The sequence below is a fragment of the Magnolia sinica genome, chromosome 13, assembly GCF_029962835.1.
Source record: "Magnolia sinica isolate HGM2019 chromosome 13, MsV1, whole genome shotgun sequence".
NCBI classification, from domain to species: domain Eukaryota; kingdom Viridiplantae; phylum Streptophyta; class Magnoliopsida; order Magnoliales; family Magnoliaceae; genus Magnolia; species Magnolia sinica.
In genome coordinates, this window is record NC_080585.1 from 14,031,302 (window position 1) to 14,057,381 (window position 26,080).

The following is a 26,080-nucleotide window of genomic DNA, read 5'->3' on the forward strand; positions in this document are numbered from 1 at the left end:
AACAATGGCATGTATAGGTCATCCAGCCTGTTGATAAGGTCAAACAGACATGGATAAAGGCAAAGCAAAAATATCAACTTCATCCAAAATTTCCGGGTCCCTAAAAATGTTTTCAATAGTAGGTGCTCAACTCCCCTGTTTTCAAGTGGTGTGGTCCACTTGTGCTTTGGATCCTTCTTATTTTTTGGCTCATTTTTTAAAATGAGCTAATAAAACGGATGGACGGCATGGATCAGACACATACATCATGGTGGGCCACATAGAATTTTATTTTCCCTTTAATATCCTAGGGTGAATTCACTTGGTAAGTAATAATTGCTACTTTACCATCATTTTACGGGTGTAAATGGAAAAACAAACACCAACAATACTATATTCTTTGTTGGTTATAAGATGTGTTCAAATTAATGATAGCAGATAAACAAATAAGGCATATGCATCTCAAGGGCCATATTTACTGATAACAAAAAGCCTTATGTTTGCAGGGTGTACACTAAGTTAGATATTGAATAAGATGTGGGAGTAGACCGGAAATATATGATGAATCAATAGAGAGATCATTGAATTTGTGGTGAAGTGAATGATTCATTACTTTGAGGCTATTCTCAAAGCAACTATTTATTGTAATGTCCAAAACTTAATTTAATTTATGAATGCAAATTATGTTGGATATTGAGATAAAAGAAAATCTATTACAAGTTATGTTTTCTTTTTGGTTAGTAATGTAGTTAGTTAGACATTGAAATTGTCGCCAGTGGTGGCGTTGTCTAATATTGAAGCAGAGTGCACATTAGATATAAGCATGTAAGAAAGTATTTGATTGAAAAGGTTAATAGAATAATTAAAATCTAAGCAAAAGGGTGTAGTAATTCATTGTGACAATCAAATGTGTGAAAGACGTTCAAACAAGCAAAATGTATTGTGATTGGCTAAAAATTTGGTATTTTATATTTAAATTAAGCATATTAACGTACAATATCATTTGGTTCATGACAAGATGAAAGATAAACATATTTCATTGTAAAAGATTTATACCAATAGTAATGCAGTGAATATGTCGATGAAGCCTATTATAGTAGAAAAAATTTATTTGATGCATGATATCTCTTAAGCTTATTGTTGCCTAATAATCACATATATTTGGATAATTGTGTTCAATATTAATTTTTTACATTATTAGTGAAACTAATATTCAAATAAGAGAATATTGAGATGGTGTATTATGCACGAGGCATGTAAGCTGTTTCCACCGTGGAAACATATGGTGAGAGATATATTGTATGGTGAAGAGTTAAAGGAGGTATCTGTATATTTTTTATTTTTCTTATTTTAACGAAGAAGAAGAAAGCTCTAGATTGTTGTCTGTGGATATAAATATCTCTTCTTTTATTTTTTTCTTTGCCTTTTATGTTTTGGTTTATTTTAATTTTTCAATTTACATTGCATGCATTGATTGTTTGTGGATTTTTTATTTTTTATTTTTATTTTTTTAACACATCAAATAAATGATTCAAAACATTGAAATAGGGGTGTACACGAACCGAGCTAGCTCGGTTAGCTTGCTCGACTCGACTCGACTCGAAAAAGCTCGATTCGAAGCTGAGTTCAAGCCAAGTCGAGCTGATTTTTTGAGCTCGAAAATGAGTTCGAGTAGGCCCCAGCTCAACTTGACTTAGATCGAATCCAGCTCGAATTGAACATGTTCGGTGACTCGGTTACTTTGCCGTTGATGTTGCTCACCAACCGTTTGATAAAATGACAATGAAATATGGGTGGTGGCAAGGAAGGTATGTACATGAAACAAATACTATTTTTCTCTTTGTTTTTCTTAGTTTTTATGTTGCTTAGAAGATATTTGATAAAATATTTGTAAAACTATTATCTTTATTTATAAAACTGTGGGATTTTGAAATTGTAGTTCAAGTGTTTGTGAAAATGCCTCAATGGCGAACTCAGCTCAATCTTGGTTCAATCTCGGCTCGAGTTGCTGATCGAACTGAGCCAAGCTAGCCAGTTAGGCTCGAGGACTAAGCCGAGCCGAGTTTGAGCTGAGGTCAGCCAATGGCCGAGCCAAGGCCACTTCAACTCGGTTCGACTTGATGTACACCCCTACATTGAAACATGCCGTGTCTAACAAATCTCATTAGTCTTTAAACTATACATCTATTTAAATAATGGAAAGTGCTTGCAAGTGTCTAAAATGGTCATTACCTATTCTACAATGGTGTCCTATTGGATCACTGGACTGAGCCCAATGTACTGGCTTGGCCATTCATCATTGGCCGCATAGACTAGCGTGGACATTTGGCCTATATTTCAAGCTTAAGCCCAATCCTCAGGTCAAAAGTTTATGAGCTAGCCATCATTGCCGGGAGCTGAGAGGCTGAAAGGGGCAGCTGATACAATTTCTTTGAAAGGCTGGGATTCCCAAGTCTCTAGGTGGGGCCATCATTGCTTGACCAATAATAAAAAGTTTACTTCAGTTGACCTACCATGATTATTTAATTGATGGCATTTTGGCATTTTCTCGCAACACGAGGAGGGATTATAATTTAATTGATGATATTTTGGCATTTTCTCACAACATAAGGAGGACTTTTCGTTGATTAAACGTGATAGATTTGGTTAGGTGGCAAGCAGCTGGCCACCAGAGATAGAGATGAAGGTGGATTAAACGTGATAGATTTGATTAGGTGACAAGCAGCTTGCCAAAGATAGAGATGAAGGCGCGTTGGTTACGGCCTATCTCCGCAAATCAAATCATCCGGTTGGCAGAGGTCATTTCCAGTACTCAATCCACGCTCACTTTTAAGTGTCCATTTGTGTGACAGTGATCAAAGGGCGTAGATTATTGGACCGTGCTCCATTCACTTCTTGACCTATCAAACTAATGGTTTAGATTTCAGATTTCAGAATGCATTCCCCGTCTAAAAAAGGAGATGCATGTTGATCCATGCTCGCTCTTCCATTCATGCCCAATAAATAGACGGTTGAAAGAAGAAGGAAGAACAACAATCCACCTTTAATTAACACAATTCCGAAAGCTGATGGGTTTGAAGGGCTGGGATCATTCAATATATCCTACTCAGGCATCCTTTATAATAAAGGCCGTCAGATCAGTGGTTTGGGTAACTCAGCCACGGGATCCATTGCATGAGATCTGCTGCGCTTGCTGACGAGGGTTTTGGTAAATGGATGGACCACATGATTGGTTCACAGTATCAATTTCTGCCGAATCATCGGCTGTGGCCCACCTTATTCGACATGCACGGATTGGCTACTCTCCCTGCCACCAGCCTGGTGGCTGATGATCGGTGCACTGTGAGCCCCACCATGATGTATGTGTTTCATCCATTCCGTTCATCAATCTTTTCAGATCATTTTAAGGCTTGATGACAAAATCGTTAGGTTTATAAATCTCAGTTGGACCACACCACAGGAAAACAATAGTGATTGGATATCCACCATTAAAATCCTCCAAGGGCCCACTGTATTGTTTATTCAACATCCAATCTATTGATTAGGTCATATAGACTCAGATGAAGATGAAGAGAAAAAAAAATCAGCTTGATCCAAAACTTTTGTACCTCAAATTTTTTTTAACGGTTGACTTTCATTCAACACTATTCCCGCCTGTAACGTGGTCTACGAGAGATTGGGATATACCTTATTTTTTGTATAATAACATAAAATGATATGTAAAAATATATCTACACCATGAATGAAACAAGTACATCATGGTGGGCTCACGGAACACCCACTATCAGCCATTGGCTGGTGGCAGGGAGAGTAGCCAATCCGTTTCCTGCACACTTGTACCGGACGACATTGGTTACCATTACCATTGCCAGCTAGGAAGCGGACGGGGCTCAGAGGGGCCACCGTGACATATATATGCTTTTATCCACACCGTCCATCCATTCTGCTGTTTCATTTTAGGTTATAAGCTCAAAAAATAAGGCAGATCCGATGATCAAGTGGACAACATTGTGGGGATTAAAACACTTTAAGGTGAAAACTTTCTGGGGAGTAAAACACTTTTAAGATTTAGATAAGCTGATATTTTTGGTTTTATTCCCATCCATGTATTTCATGGTAACGATGGGACATATGAGAATTTCAGCTGTGAGTATCATTATCACAACTTATTCCCAATGTGTGGTCCATTTGAGCCTTGAATCTGCCTCATTTTTGGGCTTGTACCGTTAAAATGATACGGAAAAAAAATGAATGAACGGTGGGGATAAAACCCATACATGACGGTGGCCGCTCAGAGCCTCCGCGTCCACTTGTAGCACGTGCCGTTCTTCAACGCCGTCCGCTGTAGAGGGGGAGCGGATTAGGTGCGGCCCGGCCTCACCCAAGACGGTGCGGTCCTTGCATTGGGGCCCACCTTGATGTATAGATTATAAATCCACACTGCTCATCCGTTTTTTAACCTCATTGTAGAGAATGAACCAAAAAAAGAAAAAAAATCCAAATATTACATGGACCATGCCATCAGAAACAGTGGTGATTGACCATTAAAAACTTACTGTGGGCCACAAATTTTTTGTATAAAGATGATATTTTTTCCTTTCATCTAGTTTTTCATGACCTTATCAATGGATTGGGCGGTAAATAAATATTATGGAAACACTACGGTGGGCCCTAGAAAGGTTTTAATGGTGGAACCTTCAATCACTACATTTTCATTTAGTATGGTCCACGTGAGATTCGTATCCATATTATTTTTGGTATCATGCATTGAAATAATATGAAAAAACGTATAGACGGCTTGGATATAGAATTAATACATCAAGGTAGGCCCCACAATAAGGTTCGCACCGCCTTGGGTGGAGCCGGGGCCGCACCTAATCCGCTTCCGCTGCAGTGGTGCGCGTCGTTCCCCATCCCTGGCGTCGGGCTAAAGCCAAAGCGGGGGATTCATTTCCCGGAGAGAGAGAGAGAGAGAGAGAGAGAGAGAGACGATGTCGTGGCAAACGTACGTGGACGATCATCTGATGTGCGAGATCGACGGCAATCATCTGAAGGCCGCTGCCATCATCGGACACGACGGAAGCGTCTGGGCTCAGAGTGCTTCCTTTCCTCAGGTCTCTCTCTCTTCTTTTTTCTTCTTTGTTAGGCTTCAGTAGATTGGGCAATATTTAATCAGAATCTGTTTCGGTCTAGTCTGTTTTTCTTTGTTGCATGATGTGGTTTTAATCTTTAATTTTTTAACCTTTTGTTTTTCGATGATTCCATGAGCAATTTGAGTCGGGTTTCGTTTTTTTTTTTTTTCTTTTTTTCTCTGTTGAAGCTGCATGGGATTTGATCTATATATATTTGATTGGGGTGTTTTGATCCGTGCATTTGATCTGGTTTTGATCGTGAGATATGTTTCTGACTTGGGTTCTGTTTACTTTTGGCCATTGGATTCAAATGCATTGAATTCTGTTGTTCCTTACGCTGTTCATTTAAGTTTTTAGGATGTCCGAGCCGTGCATAAGGTGGGCCCCACATGCAGATAAGCTGGCAGAAGAATCAGGCCTGCCCCACTTACCAGGCGGGGCAGACCGTTGGGCGGTCTGATTAAATCATATTCTTCTTTTGGTACCGGTGGTTGGAGCTTTTTTTCTTTCGTGTGGTGGGACTGCAGTGGCCACCTTACGCATGCCTTGAATGTCCTGGTTTTGATGCGGAATTAGATCAATTCTTTTTGAGGAATGGATTTCTCTCTCTCTTTTGTGTGATCTCTTTCTGCTTGAATCAATCTGGTTTAGATCTGATTGATTCTGCGATGGATTTTCTCTGATTGAGGTTGGAATGATCCTGCTAGATCAAAAGTCAATCTAACCTTGTTGTATTTTATTGTGATTTGATTGGATCTGATTTCCTGTGATTGTTTTTGAATTTGATGCGGTGAGAAATCATATGAATCTGTTTACCTTTCAAAATTAGACCCAAAATTCATATGGGTCTATTTTATATTCAAATATATTCTGTCCAAGATCAGATGATCGGCGATCTGTTTCTGCTTTCTCTCAATACGTATCAAATGCAACTAGATCAAGGAAGAAACTAATTGCAATAAGATTCAATCGTACCATATTGAAGTGTGAAACAAAAAAGCGAAAAGAATGCAATGACTGTGAGGAAGCTCATCAGTCCTTCAACCTTTCTCTTTTAAATACACCAAGCAGTGCTTGTGAATATCTTTAGGAATTCTAATAAAAATTGATACAAATCCAAACACACATAAACAGAGCCACATCCTTTTCAATCTCTCGGTTCTCATGAAATATTGACCCAAGATATAAAAAATGTTGGCACTGATGCAGCTCAGATCTGGATAAAATTTCACATGATTCAGCAATTAGAGTATACTCGTCAGGCATCATCGCTCATTTGATTCATAAGCTCTTACAAAGAGTGCGCTGGTTATGGCACTGTTGCTATTAGTTGTCAACTTAAGACTCTAGCATTGTAAATGGGTACAAGACCTGATCTTAGTTGGATATAATCTTCATTCATCATTTCTCATGATCCATAAAGTCTGGCAAAGGATGAGTTGGTTATTATTTCAATTAATTGGCAACTTCGGACTCTAGCATGGCAAACGGCTACAACATAACTGATCTAGACATATACAATTTCGTAATTTTCTGTTTGCTCAGTGATCAATGTTAGGACCCAGCTACCTTTGTTGGGATGTAAATAGGCTTCCTTGTGGGTTTGGTTTTTGTGTGTGCGCACGAACACTCGTCTCTGTACCCAAACTTTTGTATTTGCTTAAAAGTAAAAGAAGTTGATGGTAATTTTCAGCCGTTGGCATTGGCTCCGAGTCACTTTGACATAATATATTTATTGGTGCTTCATATGGATGGTCAATAAAGATTCACTGAATGTCCATGTTGGTTTTTTGTACACTCTTTCTTTTTAAATCTCATTGTGCAGTTGTTCACATCTCTTTGTAATCATTGTTTCTGTTGCAGTCACGAAGTTTGGCCTTTGTTTATATGTGCAGTTTAAGCCCGAGCAAATCACTGGTATCATGAACGACTTCAACGAACCAGGATTCCTTGCCCCTACTGGATTATACCTTGGGTCTGAAAAATATATGGTAATTCAAGGGGACCCTGGAGTAGTAATTCGCGGAAAGAAGGTGATGCATCCATGTTGCATATATTTTTATGATTCTCCCTTTATTGTTATAACATCAATTGTCTTCACTTCCCTGAAAAATGTTTGACTAAGTTTCGGGAATGCTTGATACAACCTTTCCATATTTTGGAACTGAATTGGGCATTCTTCGACTACTAGATGCAAAGCTGATATTGCCTGAGATGTAGAGCTACAAAAGATTCTTGGGAGACAGAAGGACGTGAATGAAATATTCAAATTTAGTTGTTGACTCAAATAAGTAGTCATGCCAATACTTAAGAGCCTCATTAAATACTCGTTTTAGAGTTTTTACTCTGGAACTGATTGGAGCCTAAGAGACAGGTGCCAAGAGCCCTCCACCTGTCCACCGTGGCCTGGTTCTAGGAGCCTAGTAGAACTTAAAAGTGGATGGTTGATGTAGGTTTCTAACAAATTAATTTGCTGATTTATGTATGTGCCTTGCTGTTGGGAAATGGATCGTGTTATTCTTCATCTATTTTAATCCATTTTATGCTATTTCTTGCTTATGTCGCACAAGCATATGCATGCACGGTGCGTGTGAGCATGCATGTACTTGTGCTTACTAGACGGAAATAAAAATAAAGAATATTCCCTTTTAAAGTCCAATACACACCTGTGGTACTGACAGCCAAGCTGAAATTAATCTGCCACATCTGTATGTCTATGCCATATCTTTGTTCCCTAGTTGCAGCCTGTGGGTGCATTTCTTAGTTACCACTTTCCAATGCTATGATGGTTTCCTAGTTATTTGCATGTATTCATGTCTTACTAATCTACCAAAAATTCCCAATGCAGTAGCTATACTTCTGTCCTCCTTTTCCGTCCCTTTCAGTACTTAATGCCTCATTTCACGCCTTTACCATCATCCTACTGCTGCACTGAGGTCTAAAGTTACTAAAAGATACAGCTTCTATTGTGTTAAAAACTGGCAGGACTTTGACGGCAGATGTTTCTTTTCTTCATCTTCTGAATCCTTTTGGCTTAATTTTGTTTTTCCTATTCATTCTCATTGATAGGAGAATAAATGGGTTCACAACCAATTTTAGAATACATGTAGTATGATTGCATTTTGATCATTGACATCCAATGCCTTCTTTTCTGTTTGTTTTTTTAACTTAAGTTTTGCTCACCAGTGCATTTGGCAGGGATCGGGCGGCATCACTATAACGAAGACTGGCCAAGCTCTAATCTTTGGTATTTATGAAGAACCCGTGACTCCAGGCCAGTGCAACATGATTGTTGAGAGGATGGGAGATTACCTCACCGACCAGGGCCTGTAGTTTTCGATTCTCCACAATTGCATTCCTCCGTTATTTTCCTTTGGGCTTGTATTTTTTCTTTCACATTTCCATTTCTGGTTTTCAATATTCCTTTCATATATATGTATATCCATGAATTGGCACCGGAGTTTGTTTTGCAGAGAATAACGTCACAAGGACAAAGACGGTCTTTGTTGGTGTCAAGGATTGTTTGATCTCATTCCCATTTCTTCCCTGCATTTTGTGCATTCTTTTTTCTCCTGCTGTTTCCAAATCTGTTACAAAGTTGATTTCTTGGATTTTTATTATTATTGGGCTTTGCAATATCAGATCAGTGGTTATTTTTGGTTTTTTGCTTTGTTGTTGTTGTCTTTTGAATATTCTTAATACATGTCATCAGAGGCTTTTGCTATAGTCCACGGGTAGGAGGCTATCAATCAACAGTGCCGGGTCCAAGCAAAATCTGAATTTTGAGTAGGGCTGGCACGACAGGCCCACCCAATCAGTTCAGCCAATCCAGGGCACCTACTGCTCCATTGTCATCTTTACATGCATGTTCAAAAGTGGACATTCGAGCAATGTATCAGGCGGAATCCGTGCTTGAGATTGTCTAGCCTCGCCGATAAGGTGTCAGGTGGGCCCACCACAAATGTACAAAAGCAGAGGAGTGGTAATTGGTGAAAAAACAGAGTTTTGATAAAGCAATCTTACATGCTGTAGCCCATCTGGTTCATGGCTCTGATGTCCCACATACATGCCCGGGTGGGGTTGTGAGGGAGGGTTGTTTTGGTTCTGATACTGGGATTTTTGGGCATCTTTTATAAAGAAACAAAGAGAAGGATGCTTTGTTTCTAGCAATTTTGATCACCAGTTGGATGTTTATTATTTCAAGAATGTTACAGAAATAATCTGTAGAACAGATCAGAGAACAAGTGGACAGCAATGATGAGATGAAAGATAAGGTGTTTGGGCAGTGGGGGAGTATCTCAATTGAGTGCTTCCCTTTTGAGGCTTTCACTGGTTAGAGAGAGAGAGAGAGAGAGAGAGAGAGAGAGAGCAACTGGACGCACCTGATTAGTCCGAGTCAAGGGTTGCTTTCTTCGAAATTAGTTTATTTAATCTTTTAAGGTGAGAGAGAGAGAGAGAGAGAGAGAGAGAGAGAGAGAGCAACTGGACGCACCTGATTAGTCCGAGTCAAGGGTTGCTTTCTTCGAAATTAGTTTATTTAATCTTTTAAGGTGAGGTGTGATTCAAGTCACTTTCTTTGAAATTTGTTCATTTAATCTTTTACTGAGGTAAGGTGTGTACTAGGTTGCTCTCTTTGAGCTATGGTGCCTCATTTTCCATAATATTGGATATGATAGCTCAACAATATTCTTATTATTCTTATTATTATTTTTTTAGCTCAACAATTGATTACTATGGTTGTGAGGCAAATGGACCTCACTTGTCCAAGCAACAATTCAAGGTGCTGAAACCATCACTAATGTAACCACACCTGCAATATGGTCTAATAAATATTGTGGGCCCAATATGTTTGGGGGACATACCATGCAGATTACATTGATGGGATGATCCTAACCATCTAATCTGTAATCATCAAATGGTGGAAGGTCCAACTCTAACTGGCTAAATCAGCTTATGTTCTATCCATAGCTAGGGTATCCAAAAGTAGCAGGCATATGGAGTTATTGTGCAGCTTCCCTTGAAATATCATGATCTTGAGTAAGGTTGGTGGGATTTCATGATTTAACCTCTCCTTAGAAGAACATTTTCAGGAAATAATACACAGTAGGACATGCTTCAACATAATAGGACAAGACATCAATCATAGCAACTTGAAACAGAAACATGGGAAGAAAAAAGAAGAAGTCTTCATACGCTATTTGACCCAAGTGATTAGCGGCTTACCCTATTACGGTGCAGCATGTCCTACTGCCGATTTTAATCATGAAGTCCCAACTATAAGTGGCCAAAGTCCCCTTTTAAGCTCTAGAGTGAGCTGAAATCATGATGTATACGAGTAGTAATGTTGTGTAGGGCCGCAATGGGTCTGGTTGGGTTTGATCGTATGATGGTTCGACTTCTTGGAGCCTTGGGTGCAGCCATAATTGGGCCGAGAAGGCCCTGTGTTGGCTCTGCGAGGCAAAGATTTAAATAATCAGCGTGTTCAAATGAGATTTTGTGTGTGTTGATAGACATGTTGGTACGGATCATTGAAATATGATCGGGATCTAACAAATCGTGTGATGGATCTAACAACTCAGATTTTGTTTTTTGATAGACATGTACATGGCACGGATTATTGAAACATGACATGGATTTAATAAATCTCATGAATGTCTTTAAAACTACACAAGTATAGTGTAAATCTGACATATTTTTTTTGGGGGACGCTCGACTGGTCGAGAGCATGGCTCAACCGGTTGAGGCCCGATTGACTCAAAGTCCAGCGAACTCATTTTTTGGGTGTCCGTTAGGCTCAACCAGTCAAGGCCCTCCTTCGACTAGTTAAGGTTACGTAGATCCTGTACGAACTGCGTAAATTTGAGGCGGTTTTCAGACTTTTCCAAAGAAGGTACGTAAGTGGAGTTTCCTAAACTAGCTATAAATAGGGGTCCGTAGGGCTATTCTAAAGTATTCTAAGGCTTTTTAAAAGTTTTTCGAGGGTTCCTAAGAGAGTTTCAGGATTATTAAAGGGTATAGCAAGGGTGAGATTCGAGGTTGTTCGAATCGGGTAAGTCTCCTCTCTTGTAATTTCTATTTCATAGTGGATTTTTGTCGCTTTGTGCCGTAGTTTTTTCCCTAAAGAGTTTTTCATGTTAAATCTTTGTGTTCTCTTGTGATTGCTTGATATTATTAGATTGCTATCCCAAATCTAGATCTGTGTGATTCCGCAGCACAAATCCCCAACATATAGTAGGTTAGAAGAGCTAACAAATGTCTTTTATCTGTCCATTACTTTTATATAATGGTGGTCCATTTGATGACTAGGCGAACCATCGGGCTATGCCTAGCAACTAGACACTAGGCCTAAATTTCAAGGTCATGCTTAGTCCTCAGTCTCAATTTGAGGGTCAAGTTTTAATGCTAAAGGTCCAGGCTGCTCAACTATGTCAAAATGAGAGCTGCCATGAAGCCTTCATAGATTACTCTTCATGTGAGAAATTTAACCATGCAAAGCATGTCTGAAAGTTATTCGGACTTAGCTATTCCATATATGAGAGCAATGACTTCCAATAATCACAAAGGTATCCATCAAGCAATCCATGTCCTACATTCTTAAGGCTCCTAGGTAATCTTTGAAAAATTCATCGATATGGATAAATCATTGCAATTTTGGTCTTCAACAAGAAATGCCTACTGAGAGCCAGTTATGGATAAATCATTGCAATTTTGGTCCTCAGCAAGAAATGCCTACTGAGTTTGAGTCATTAGTTTGCACTGATTACGTCACTGCCCTGTGTACATGTCACCGGTAGCTCATGTGAGAAGTCCACGCCAAGTCATTTATTAGTCATTAATAAAAGAACTATGTCATTGATGGACCTTGACCATTTAATAGATGGATCTTTTGGCTTATGTGAGAATGGCTCATGACTTTTGAAGTGGGCATTTGTGTGACAGCGATGAAAGGCTGGGATTTCTCCGAACTATGGGGATTTTTGGACGATAACTCTTTCACCATTCACCCGAGGTGTTGATGGCCCACAAATACGAGGTTGAAAGAAAGAAAGGAAAAAAGCAGTCCAAAATCCACCGTCAGTAAAATTAATTCCAAAAGATGAAAGATTGGAAGGGTTTGGATGATCCAAGATTGAAGATTTCGCCATCGCCCCTTATCAGAGCAATGGTTCGGATCACTGAACCGTGTGGTCCCCATGTGTGAAATCTTTTTCGCTTGCTGATGAATGCTTTTGGTAAAGAGAGATTTATGACTGTGACCCCACCTTTTATCCGGTGGTTTTTATGGGACAATACAAACTTAACATACCTACTTAGACTTGGACCCCACCTTTTCTCCTGTGATTTTTACGAAACAATACAAACTTAACATATCATAAAAACCATACAAACTTAACATACCAACTTAGACCTCAACGTACGGCCAAGCATTTTTCAGACGAAAATACCCCTCCTCTTCCAACCCGTTGCTTTCACTGTTTCGCTTTAAACCCCTTTCTTTTGCTTTCACTGTTTCACTTTCAACCCCTTTCCTTTCCTCACTCCGTTTCCACTAAGAAAGATAAAAAAAACCCATTTTTTGTAGGCCCCTTCCTTATCAGCATTGTGCTGCATCATCTCCATACATTAGCATATTGTTATCTTCTCAAAATAACCGGTCCAGTGAAGAAAGCACGCACTACATGTATATTTTAATATATTGCTGTTGGATGAACATGATTGTGGGGCGTAGCAAGCGAAATCGGATTGCGTACTGAGTTACTCAATACGCTCGTATCGTACTGAGTAAATTCGGTTGGGCCCACCTTGAATGCATGTAGTATACCCATGAGAAACAGTGGGGACAATGATTTCCACCTAATTGAAGGGGTTGAGCCCCAAATGTAGGTAGTGCATCTGTTTTTTCCATCTAAACTCAGTTAGGCCCACCTTGAATGTATGCAGTGCATCCGTTTTTCCATTTAAAATGAGTTGGGCCACCTTGAATATATGTAGTGCATTCGTTTGTCCATCTAATTTAAGGGGTTGAGCCCTAAATTGAAGCATATGAAAAGATCAAGTGGATCATACCATGGGAAACAGTGGGGATAATGATATATTAGGCCAAACAGTGATGCTTGCCCCACTGAATTTCATGCTTGCCTTGCTGAATTTTATGTTTGCCCAGCTCAATTTCATGGTTTTCTGGCTGAAATTCAAGTTTGCCTCGCTCAATTTCATGTTTGCCCCGCTCAATTTCATGCTTGCCCCGCTTAAATTTGCAGTTTACCCCGCTCAATTTTCAGTTTGCACCGCTGAATTTCATGTTTGTCCCGCTGAATTTCATGTTTGTCCTGCTCAATTTCATGCTTGCCGCACTCAATTTGAAGTTTGCCCCGCTCAATTTGATGTTTGCCCCGCTCAATTTCATGCTTGCTTCGCTCTATTTCAAGTTTGCCCCGCTGATTTCATGCTTGCGCAGCTCAATTTCATGTTTTTCCGCTAAAATTCAAGTTTGTCCCGCTCAATTTCATGTTTGCCCCGCTCAATTTCATGCTTGCCCTGCTCTAATTTGCAGTTTGCCCTGCTTAATTTCATGTTTGCCTCGCTCAATCTCATGCTTGCCCCGCTCAATTTCAAGTTTGCCCTGCTCAATTTCAGGATGAAAATACTCCTCCTGTCTCACTGTGTTTCTTTTACTGCCCTTTCCACGGCTGCTTTCACTGTCGTTTCTTTCACCCCCTTTCCTCGCTCTGTTTTCAGTAAGAAATACAAAAAACCTATTTTTTGGAGTGCCCTTCCTTATCAGCATTTTGTCTTCTTCTGAAAATGGTTGGTCCAGTGAAGAAAGCACGCACCACAAGTATATTTTAAACTCTGTTGGGCCTACATTGAATGTATATAGTATGTCCACGTCGTCCATCCATTTTTTCATCTAATTTAAGGGGTTGAGCCCCAAATTGAAGCATATCAAAAGATCAAGTGGATCATACCACGAGAAACAGTGGGGATAATGATTTTCATCGTTGAAACCATAGTAGGCCCAACAGTGATGTTTGTTTGTTATCAAACCTGATCATAAGATCATATAGACATAGATTAATAGAAAATACAATTATAAGCTTGATCCAAAACTTCCATGGCCCCTAAGAACTTTTCAACAGTAGAAGTTCAATTCAAAATTTTCATGTGGTACGGTCCATTTAAACATTGGATATGTTTAAATTTTTGGGCTTAAGCCATGAAATTATCTGTTAAGTTTGCCCCGCTGATTTCTAGTTTCCACCGCTCAATTTTCAGTTTGCCCCACTCAATATTCAATTTGCCCTGCTCAATTTCATGTTTGCCTCGCTTAATTTCATGTTTCCCCTGTTGAATTTCATGTTTCTCTCGCTGAAATTCAAGTTTGCCCCGCTCAATTTCATGTTTCCCCTGCTGAAATTCAAGTTTGTCTTGCTCAATTTCATGTTTGCCCCTCTTAATTTCTAGTTTGCCCCGCTCAATTTTTGTTTGCCCTGCTCAATTTTCAGTTTGCCCCGCTGATTTTCTAGTTTTCCCCGCTGAATTTCTAATTTGCCTCGCTCAATGTCATGCTTGCCCCGCTCAAATTCGAGTTTGCCCCGCTCAATATCCAGTTTTCCTTGCTCAATTTCATCTTTGCCCTGCTCAATTTCATGTTTACCACGATCAAATTTTAGTTTGCCCTCTGAATTTCATGTTTGCCCCGCTCAAATTTCAATTTTCCTCGCCGAATTTCATGCTTGCCCTGTTGAATTTCATCTCTGCCCCGCTCAATTCCATGTTTGCCCTGCTCAATTTCAAATTTCAGTTTGCCCCGCTCAATTTCATGTTTGCCCCGCTCAAATTTCAGTTTACTCTGTTAAATTTCATGCTTGCCCCACTTAAATATTAGTTTGCCCCACTCAATTTCATGTTTGCCTCACTCAGTTTCATGCTTGCCCTGCTCAATTTTCAGTTTGCCCCACTGAATTTCATGTTTCCCCTGCTGAATAGATTCTCAAAAGAGAAAATAACAAAGCTGCCCTTTTAGACTGCATCTGGCGATGAAATTCGGTTAATAGAGAAGGATAAGCTCTTTATAACAAATGACCTACAACTGAAGAAAATTGTACGAGGTTTACAGTTATTTTGGAGTGCAGAATATTTTCAAGTCTTAGTGACTTTCAGTCCGAGTTCTTTTTCTAATCACGATAGCCTTGGGAGGATTGATACGATGGATGGGTTGATTGCAAAAGGGCTGATTAAAACTATATTAGGTTATCTTGCTGGTCATCAAATCATTATGCCAGTAAAAGAGAGGCACAAGGCTGCATTCCTTTGGCCTTTAGTTTTAAAGCTTAGTGTTCGACCAAAAACCCACTCAATTTCCAGTTTGCCCCATTGAATTTGATGTACGCTCCACTCAATTTCATGCTAGGCTCGCTCAATTTTCAGTTTTCCTTGCTCCCTCTCATTTTAGGCTCACTCAATTTTCAATTTTCCTCGCTCCCTTTCATGATAGGCTCGCTTAATTTTCAGTTTTCCTCGCTCCCTCTCATGCTAGGCTTGCTCTATTTTTAGTTTTCCTTGCTCCCTCTCATGCTAGGCTCGCTCTTTTTTCATTTTCCCTCGCTCAATTTCAAGCTACTTAGATAATATTGATAGTATTTGATCCTCTCTGACACAATAGATCCTTGTTGCATCATAAAAGCATGAATGCTCACTAAGGTACCCATAAAACAATCCCTATGTACTGTAAATTCTTTTCATTTGGCTTGACGTATCCTTCTTTCACTTCTAATGAAATTGTTGTGTTTCATTAGATATTGGAGATTGGATTGACAAACACAATAACCACTGTTCGAAACATATCAACCAAAAAGAATCTTCTCAAAGGCTAACTTGGAATGATGTTTACTTGTCACTAACTTGTGCTGGTGTAAGGTATTTCGCTTTTGGGGCCTATTTGGATACCCCAAAATAAGTTACTTTGTATACCTACAACAATAGATAAGTAGCTTATTCGAGATAAGTAAGCTCGGTTTAAGATCAATTATAAGTAACTTTTTTACTTAAAGTTACTTAATCACTTCAGCTTAAGAAGTAGAAACCAAGATAAGCTACTTAATGCATAGGTAGCTTATATCAATTTACTTACAATCCAAACTCCCCAGTACCAACACTATTTTCCCAAATTTTATTTCATATAATTAAGAAGTTGGTAATATCCAAACATGAAATTGAGGAAACCCACTTGTCTTAAGGTTTAACTGTGAAACAGGATACAATGTTCATCTGCCATGACTTAAATATGCTGTAGCAACTAGCCACTCAAGTGCATAAACATTGTATGCATTCATGCCAATCAGCTCACTCAAATTAGGGTCTCTATTGTGGATGGAGGATGACCCTAAAAATAGCCTAAATTTCTTTTAAAAATAAAAAATAAAAAACTAAAAATACCCTAAATTTGAAAAAAGTGCTCCTCGATATTATCTAGAACTCTTCAGTATTATTGACATGTAAATCTCGATATATTGACTCATTGCCGATAATATCGAGCTAATATAATCCCCTATACGGAACATTTTGCTGTCAAATTTAATGTTTCCTCTGCTGAATTTCATGTTTGCCCTACTGAATTTGATGTTTCCCCGCTGATTTTCAAGTTTGCCCCGCTCAATTTCATGTTTGCCCCGCTGATTTTCTAGTTCGCCCCGCTGAATTTTATATTTCCCCCGCTGAATTTCATGTTTGCCCCGCTCAATTTTCAGTTTTTCTCACTGAATTTCATGTTTCCCTTGCTCAATTTCATATTTGTCCCGCTCAATGTCTAGGTTCCCTCCCTCAATTTCTAGCTTACCTTGTTAAAATTTCATGCCCGTTTTGCTCAATTTTCATGCTTGCCTCAAGCAATTCCACGATAGACAACGTCGCTAAATTCAGCGAACACCACATGAAGTCATTCGTATCTTTGAAGCCCTGATCCATATAAGCTTAATTCATTGCTTACTCTTTATTTTTTAAAGAACAATATCATTCTCAACTATTATGGAACATGAGTACTCGGTCCTCTATTATTTAATTGAGTTCTGTATTATGGCAAGTTTACACATACAGTTTACAGTTTGCCCCTTTGAATTTCATGTTTGCCCTGCTCAATTTTTAGTTTACCCCGCTGAATTTCATATTTGCCCCGCTCAATTTCATGTTTGCCCCGCTGAAATTCATGCTTATCCCGCTCAATTTTCAGTTTGCCTCACTGAAGTTCATGTTTGCCCCACTCAACTGAAGAAAATATTTATGAAAGCTAGTGAAGATGGTAGTCTATTTGTTTGGTGCACATAATCCATCTTACTGACCATTGATTCAAGTAAATTGTATGATGTTTACAATAATCTTGGAGTTCAGAAAATTTTTAAGTTCGTGCATTTGAGTCCGAGTTCATTCTCTAATCAAAATAGCCTTGGGAAGGTTGATCTGAGGGGTGGGTTGACTGCAAAAGGGTTGATTAAAACTATATTGGGTTATCTTGCTGGTCTTGAAATCATTATGCCAGCAAGATAACCCAATATAGTTTTAATCGGCCTTTTGCAATCAACCCATCCCTCGGATCAACCCTCCCAAGGTTATTGTGATTAGAAAAAGAACTCGGACTGAAATGCATATACTTGGAAATTTCCTGCACCATAAGATTACTGTAAACCTCATACAATTTACTTGAAAATTTTCTTCAGTTGTTAGTCATCTGGTATAAAGAGCTTGTCCTTCTCTACTAGCTAAACATAAAACATGAACTTAATAACAATTTTTCAGCCTATGAATCTTGTGTATATGCAGAAAAGCAACATAAGTGGTTAATGCTTTTAATCATTCAATGTCCAACTATTATACATTTTTCAGCCTCATTTGCTACCATATATCAGAACTAAGGTCATTAATGGCAATTTCCACATCAATTATCTGGGACTTCCAATAACCAGAATCTCTTCTAGATATCTATTCACCAAGGCTAGAGAATCAGATACTGGTATTGTATTCTGCATTTTGAAGATAAGCCAAGTGTCAAAATTATGTGTATCCGTGCCAACTACCTTAATTCCAAACTGCCAAATAGTGGGATTTTCCTAAGTTTTACCTATTAGTTGTATGATTCAGTTGTAGAGGCAATGAATGATATTAACCTACCATTGATTAACAGCAAAATTTGAAAATTTTCATATACTAAAGTTGATTAACTAATTTCCATCCTTTTAGACTTCTATGGACCGATATGACTACAAGCAAATGTCCTAAAATCCTTTTTGAGATTCGATTGATCTTGTTTTGAACTTCATTAGTGATGCAAGAAAGTTTGGTTATCCAATGGGATACCACGTGTGGTCCCTTAGCTGGTAGATTGAAGAACACGGGGATTTCATGTTTGCCCCGCTGAATTTCATGTTTGCCCCGCTCAATTTCATGTTTGCTCCGCTGAAATTCATGTTTCCCCCGCTGAATTTCGTGTTTGCCCTGCTCAATTTCATGTTTGCCCCACTCAATTTTATGCTTGTCTCGCTAAAATTCATGTTTCCCCCACTGAATTTTGTGTTTGCCTCACTGAATTTCATGTTTGCCTTGCTAAATTTCATGTTTGCCCCGCTAAATTTCATGTTTCCCTCACTGAATTTTTAGGTTGCCTCGCTCAATTTCTAGTTTTTCCCGCTAAATTTCTAGGTTGCCTCGCTGAATTTCATATTTGTCCCGCTTAATTTCATGTTTGCCCCGCTGAATTTCATGTTTGCCCGTTGAATTTTAAATTTCCCCCGCTAAATTTCATGTTTGCCCCGCTGTCTTTTAAGTTTGCCCCACTCAATTTCATGTTTGCTCCGCTCGATTTCGTGTTTGCTCCGCTGAAATTCATATTTGCCCCACTCAATTTCTAGGTTACCTCGTTGAATCTCTAGGTTGCCTCGCTCATTTTCTAGGTTGCCTCGCTGAATTTCTAGGTTCCCTCGTTGAATTTGTAGGTTGCTTCGCTCAATTTGTAGTTTGACTCACTGAATTTCTAAGTTGCCTCGCTCAATTTGTAGTTTGCCTTGCTCAATTCCTATGTTGCCTCGCTCAATTCCTAGGTTGCCTCGCTGAATTTTTAGGTTGCCTTACTGAATTTGTAATTTGCTTCGCTAAATTTGTAATTTGCCTAGCTCAATTCCTAGGTTGCCTCGTTAAATTCCTAGGTTGCTTCATTGAATTTCTAGGTTCCCTTGCTGAATTTCTAGATTGTCTCGCTCAATTTGTAGTTTGCCTTACTCAATTCCTAGGTTACCTCGCTCAATTTGTAGTTTGCCTCATTGAATTTCTACGTTGCCTCGTTCAATACCTAGGTTGCCTCACTTAATTCCTAGGTTGCCTCACTGAATTTCTAAGTTCCTTCGTTGAATTTCTAGGTTCCCTTGCTTAATTTGTAGTTTGCCTTACTCAATTCCTACGTTGCCTCGCTCATTTTCCCGTTTTCCCTGCTGAATTTGTACGTTGCTTCGTTCAATTTATATTTTGTATCGCTCAATTCAAGGTTTCCTCGCTCAATTCCTAGGTTCCCTCGCTCAATTTCTATGTTGTCTCGCTCAAGTCCTAGGTTGCCTCGCTCACTTTTAAAAGGCATTCCAAAGTTGAAGTAATAATCACTATTCACTAAGACAGGTTTTCATCATATAGCCAAATCTTTCTGACAAACACAGTTGAGCTAACAGAAAAAAAGACTCAAAATATTAGCAAGATAACCATACATTCTTGTTTTGATACTAATCCAAATGGTAACACATCAACTATTTTCTCCAATACAAAAGGTTCTCACGAGTTGAATTCTTTTATGTAGAAAATCAGGCAATAAAAGTCATCTTTAAATGAAAGTTAGTGCCTTAATATTTGGTGAGCCATGAAAATGAAGATTGTTTGGCTGTTCTGTAAAGTGAACAACACTATCTCATCTTAAAGAACTGCATTTTTTTATTTTATTTATTATTATTTTTACCTTCTTTCTATCAGGCCATGTTTGGAAACCATGAATTCAGTGCCAAACAGTAAAAAAAGAAAATAAATTTCCTTTGATGTAACTATTTATTATTATTTTTTTGTTACACCTAGTTCCATAGCTCAATTGGCAGACTGAGTACGGTTTTAATCCGTATCTATAGAGGGCAGCCAAATCCGTGATCATAGACCGGCTTACTTAAAAAGCAGGGATATTTTCGTCCTCAAATTAGCTGTCCGCACGTGTAGATCTAATTTGGTACGTTAAGTTTGTTTTGCTTCCAAAAAACCGCTGGATAAAAGGTGGGGTCCACAGTGGTAAATTTCTCTTAAGTAAATGTGTGGCCCCATGATTGGCTCATAGTATTAATGTCTGCCGAATCATCCTCTGCGCTAGAAGCGCATCTGACCATCTCGGTAAGGAAGCGGATCTAGAGAGAGAGCGAGAGCGAGAGAGGATGTCGTGGCAAGCGTATGTGGACGATCATCTGATGTGCGAGATCGACGGTCAACATCTCACGGCCGCTGCTATCATCGGACAGGACGGAAGCGTCTGGGCGCAGAGTGCGTCCTTTCCTCAGGTTTCCCTTTTTTTCATAACTTTCATTTTTTTTCTTTGTTGGGTCTCTGTAGATTAGACAATTTGTATTCAGAATCTATCTTGGTCTGTTCTGGTTTTTTGTTGTTAGTTTTTTATTTTTTTAAAAATTTTTTTTAGTTGTTTCCATGAGCAATTTGAGCTTTTGTGTGTGTTGAGGCTCATGGGGTTTGATCTATTTATTTTGATTGAGTTGTTTTGATCCGTGTATTTCATGTGGGTTTTGATCATGAGATAGGTTTCTGATTTGGGTTCTGTTTAATTTTGGCGATTGGATTCAAATGCATCGGATTTTGTGGTTCCTTATTCTGCTTGTTTACGTTTTTAGGATATCCGAGCCGTGCATTAGGTGGGCCCCACCTTGCAGATAACCTGGCAGAGGAATCAGGCCGGTCCGCTTACCGGGCGGGTCAGACCATATAGAGGACTGATTTAAACCATCAACATCTTTCGGAAGCCGTTACCTGACCCTGATTTTTTCGCCTGGTGGTTTTGTGGTGGCCACCTTATGCACGCCTTGGTTGTCCTACATGCTTGGCATGTTCGCATGATAGCTGGTTGTAGGTGATTAATCCTCTTTTTAGATATATTTGTTTGCTATTACAATTCATATGCTTCCATTCAAAGGACAGTGATTTTGTAGAATATGGATTACTTGGGTATTAGATCTTTTTTAGGTATTGAAAGTTAGTATTATTTTGTATCTTGCACGACTGCATTGGTGTTGGCACCGCTCCATCCCTAACAAGGGAGAAACCCCTAAATCATCATTGCGATCATTTTCTAAGTCATGTGATAGATTGAAACAGTGCCCCGCCCACTTGGTTTTTTTTTATTTGTTGATCTTTTTTTATGAGTGTTTCTTCTTTATTGAATTGATTTATTGTAATACAATTCAGTTGATTGTTAAGATGCATCTGAGATCTTAGATCGAACGGTCTAGGGACTCGAAGTCAGGGTAGTATTGCATCGCAACAGTGGTTGTGATGGCAAATGAGTAGATTGGAGCAAACCTTTCTGTGTTGGGGTTGTCTTTGTTCAGCTAACGTGGAATCTGGCGCATTGGGAATTTACATAGGCAGGGTCCAACGGCCATTTTATCAACTCCTTGAGTCATCACATTCCTGAGTTCAGATGCCGAGCAATGGCAATCACTTTTGTTGTCAAACGGTCTTTGCAGTTTCTTGTATAGTACTGTTTTCTATGTTTCTAGATCTTTGTTTACATATGTTGGTCGTTGGATGTATCTGTGGTCGGAACGGAGGGGTATTTGTTTTAACTGATTAAGCCAGCAATTTCCATTTCTTTTCTTTATTTATTAGTTGGGAGCAACAAATATGGAGGAAATGTGATAATATGGGAATGTTCCCAAGTGAAGTGAAGAACATATGACATGGTCTGAGTCACCTATGGATTGAGTGGGGTAGATCACCTCGATGTTTAGCGAGTAATTTGGATGGACTTTATTGTTAGCTCTTGTAACAGGTTTTGGTCAGCTAAGCTATACCTTGGATGGGCATACCCCAAAAATGGTTCCAATCTAAGACCATTTCAATTGGAGGACTTTTGGGGAAAGGAAATAGATGACTAGATATGACCAATCCAAGGTAAGGCATACTTGATGATCAGTTAAGATATCGTACATGTTCGTTGTGTGTACTGATAAGTGAAGGAAACCGACAAGCATTTTAAGTTTAATCATTTATATCTATATGTGCATTTGTGCATGTGTGATATTCAGAGGCATTTTAATTCCTTCTCCTTTTCTTTTGGCTGATAATCCTTTGTTTTTATCTCAATGTGTAGCTTAAAGCCCCAGAGATAACTGGTATTATGAATGATTTTACTGAACCTGGATCACTTGCACCTACTGGCTTGTACCTTGGGTCCACAAAGTATATGGTGATCCAAGGGGAACCCGGTGCTGTTATTCGAGGGAAGAAGGTGATGATCCCCATAAGTCCATCATATTATTCTCTGATTGTTGTTGGTACCTTATAAATTATTGTGATGTATTAACATTTCTAAATCATTAGCATTTGCTGCTTCGAATATCTACTCGGATGATAATAAGACACTAAACGTGTGCATTTTTTCTTTTTCAAAGTTTTCACTTTTTGTGAAACCATGAGGCCATGTTTGGAAACCATAAATTCCATGCCAAACAGTAGAGAAGGAAAAGGGTGCTCCTTTAATATGACGATTTGTATTGTTTAGATGACGGAATAGGGTGGATTCCACAAAGTAATCTTTAATTTTTCTACAATTTGAATTCTTGGCACAAGAAACTATGTGAGTACTGTAAGGGGAATATGAGTTTTCCACTTGCTACCCAAACAAGAACTCAAAATTACTATCCATATTTTAGTAGTTCTCATGGAAATCGTTGTTGGATAATTATTACCTTTTCTTTTTTCCCTTCAATTACACATATCCAAACATGCTTGAGTATCTTTTGATCTAATGGTATATTTTGATATGTATATGTGAAAATTTACAACTTTCAGAGCCACTTATCTCCACTGTAACAACATGGTACAGCAACAAAAAATAGTTGGTCAGATCAATCTAGATCAATACCTGCTTTCTTTTTAACTGGGCCGAGTTAAATCACACAAAAAACAATTTATGATTTGAGAGAAGTTGTGTTTGACAATAACTTGCTCGAATCATATTTATATTATGGATTATAGGGAGATGAAATTGAGAGGCAGTGGACATTCTTTAATTGACTTCTCTTGAGTATCTAAATGTTCTTGATGGTTACTAAGAAAAGAAGCATTTGATTGGTGCCACATAGTTGGCCCACCTGCAAGCAAATAAAAACAGCTGAAATCATGTGAGTGGGATGCCCCATGCGATGTCAATCACACAATATATATATATATATATATATATATATTTTCATGTCATCATTGCTATTTGCTATGTTTTAATTTTCTTGTATCTAGTTCTTTTTAAATAGAAAATCTTACTATTATTTATCCAAATTTATGGTTGGATTTATGATATTATGAGATGGTTCAATATTCATGATTTTGGGAACAACATACGGCTATATTTCCCAGCAGCGGAAGGAATGGAAAAAAAAAAAACTCAGAGAATCCATTTATCCTGCTATTTTATGTCACTCATGAACTATTCTATCTTTTTTTAATCAAATTTTCTGCTCTGAAAACTTGGTTTGGCAGCTTCTCACAGCCTCGAGTGCTTGGAACCATATCATTCCTTTATGCTATAATAATTTATTGCCGATACATGTATTAGGCCGATATTTTTCCTGCCGCTCATCTGTTTAATGCAATGTTTCCCACCTGATGAGTGGACCAGTCTGATTTTTGGGTCAGGGCATCAATGAGATTTGGACCCACCTGATTGATGAATTCAGTCTTGCACTTGTGCCATGTGGGCATTTGTGTTGTCGTGTCATGCTGGTTTGAAAACCTTGTCTACTTTGTATGTTTTGTGTTTCTTAAAGAACTGAAATGTAATCTATGGTGCCTTGTGTCTCCTCTTTATTCAGGGTTCTGGTGGTGTTACTATCAAGAAAACCAATCAGGCTTTGATCTTCGGCATCTACGATGAGCCGCTGACTGCTGGCCAGTGCAACATGATCGTCGAGAGGCTAGGTGATTTTCTCATTGATCAGGGCCTTTAGCTCAGGTATGTTTCTATTTGGTGTTGTTGTTCTTTATTTAAATTTCCTTCTTTGGGCTGTAATCCTTGACATGAGCTTTCCTATTTCTACATGGTATCAAAATGGTTGCAGTGAATAATATGTATTTTTGAGGTCGTAGGGGTAGTCTTGTGTGGGGACAAATGTATTTGGGTGTTGTTATACTTCCCTAAAATGCTTTTATATCTATGGATTCTCCCTATAGAAGGAAGGGATTATGATTTCCAAGTAAGGCCAGTGTAATGAGGAGCATTGGATTTTTATTTTTTATTTTTTGGTTCTAATGAACAGATAATCAGATATATTTACCTTGTAGCAGTGTTAAAGTCCTATGGGCCCATTTGGTAGCTGCAAAATTTCAAGCCTGGATAGCCCGTCTAGGTCCGGCACTGTCCTTGTCTTGTCTGACTAGGCCAATGCTGTCCTAGTCAGGCCTGTCTGCTGTTTGTTGCAACCTGTCTGATGTGGCAAGGGCAAGCTTGTTTATTGAAGCCTATCTAGGTCTTATTTTCTCGTTCAAAACATTAGGAGCTGGCCCACGTGAGTTTTCAATCATCCAAATATTTGGTACTTCTCTTCTTTTTGGTGGGTGGATCCTGATTAACAGGCTGGATTCAATGTTTAGACAATCTTGTGGGCTACATGCACAATGTTTGGTGTGCATCTCTCTATCCCTACCTTTGCATGTTGTGTGACCCGTCTAGGTTGTGAATGAGTTTGATATTTGATCTGAGGGCCTAAAATCATGATTCAAATGTCATTATGGATTGGATGTCACTACACATGGGCAGACGGAGGGAAGAAAAGGGAGAGAAGAGGAGAATGTTGTCCCGGCTTGCTAAGAACCTATTCCTTGTAGGGACAAGGAGGACCAGGCTAACTCTCTTAAAAAGATATGAGTAGTCCCCGAGTTTCTTGGGATCCTAGCCAGGATATCTCTTAACAAAGCCCCAAACTTCATCCCTAACTGCTGTAAGCCTGGACAAGGCAGTTAGTGCTCCAACTTTTCTTGCTACCAAACGGCCCTTATGGCTATGTATTATGATCTAAGCAGGGCCGCTGTGTTTCATTTGGCTTGAATCTTCTTTGATGACTTGCATGAATAATGTAAATTCTTGATGTATTTTTTTAACTCTAGATTGAGTGAAATGGTGTTTCCTTTGTGACCCAACATTGGTACTAGTGGGGCCGGCCATATTTGGTAATTCTTATCTGTTCATATGGTGGGCCCATCATAGTGTTGGCCTTGCCTATCTTCCCCGTCTGTGACCCCTAGGCAATGTGGCCAGTGGGTCATTGGATGACAAATGGTGGGCCCCACATTCACACTCTGTTGCCTGGGCAAATTGGTTGATTGAATATCGTATATATCCCCTTAATTAGTCTTGAGACTAGTTTTATCAGCTGGAATTGACTGATTGTTGAGTTGAAATGAGATCGAATTGAAGGTAAGATGCTAATGCCTCAAAATGAGTTCTTCTCATTTCAATTAACAGTAATTATGTATTTTAATGTCGAATACATAATGAATTCATGTTCATAGTAATTATGTATTAGAGATCAACGGCTTTAATGCATAATTACAGTAAAGTGAAATGAGATGAACTCATTTTTAGGTGTCTATAAAACAGGGCCAAAAACTACTTTTCAAGAGGTCCGCTAATTCCACAACACTGACCCTCTACACACTGGCAACATGTGTGGTTA

The 26,080-nt window shown here is 38.9% G+C and overlaps 2 protein-coding genes across 2 annotated transcripts; both read left to right on the forward strand.

Moving 5' to 3' along the window:
* Positions 1-4,909: 4,909 nt before the first annotated feature.
* On the forward strand, positions 4,910-8,776 carry LOC131222909 (profilin-1-like). The gene is made up of 3 exons (XM_058218151.1): positions 4,910-5,093; positions 7,007-7,144; positions 8,310-8,776. The coding sequence occupies exons 1-3, from the start codon at positions 4,971-4,973 to the stop codon at positions 8,442-8,444; spliced, it is 396 nt and encodes a 131-aa protein (XP_058074134.1). The 5' UTR covers positions 4,910-4,970; the 3' UTR covers positions 8,445-8,776.
* Positions 8,777-20,477: 11,701 nt separating this feature from the next.
* On the forward strand, positions 20,478-24,605 carry LOC131222910 (profilin). The gene is made up of 3 exons (XM_058218152.1): positions 20,478-20,680; positions 22,504-22,641; positions 24,221-24,605. Exons 1-3 carry the CDS (start codon positions 20,558-20,560, stop codon positions 24,353-24,355), a joined length of 396 nt encoding a protein of 131 aa, XP_058074135.1. The 5' UTR covers positions 20,478-20,557; the 3' UTR covers positions 24,356-24,605.
* The last annotated feature ends 1,475 nt before the right edge of the window (positions 24,606-26,080 follow it).

Bases quoted from the DNA above. Each gene is read 5' to 3' on its own strand.
- LOC131222909 (XM_058218151.1), top strand. From the start codon at position 4,971: ATGTCGTGGCAAACGTACGTGGACGATCATCTGATGTGCGAGATCGAC. The intron at 5,094-7,006 runs GTCTCTCTCTCT...TTATATGTGCAG, and splicing joins AGAGTGCTTCCTTTCCTCAG to TTTAAGCCCGAGCAAATCAC. The intron at 7,145-8,309 runs GTGATGCATCCA...TGCATTTGGCAG, and splicing joins TAGTAATTCGCGGAAAGAAG to GGATCGGGCGGCATCACTAT.
- LOC131222910 (XM_058218152.1), top strand. From the start codon at position 20,558: ATGTCGTGGCAAGCGTATGTGGACGATCATCTGATGTGCGAGATCGAC. The intron at 20,681-22,503 runs GTTTCCCTTTTT...CTCAATGTGTAG, and splicing joins AGAGTGCGTCCTTTCCTCAG to CTTAAAGCCCCAGAGATAAC. The intron at 22,642-24,220 runs GTGATGATCCCC...CTCTTTATTCAG, and splicing joins CTGTTATTCGAGGGAAGAAG to GGTTCTGGTGGTGTTACTAT.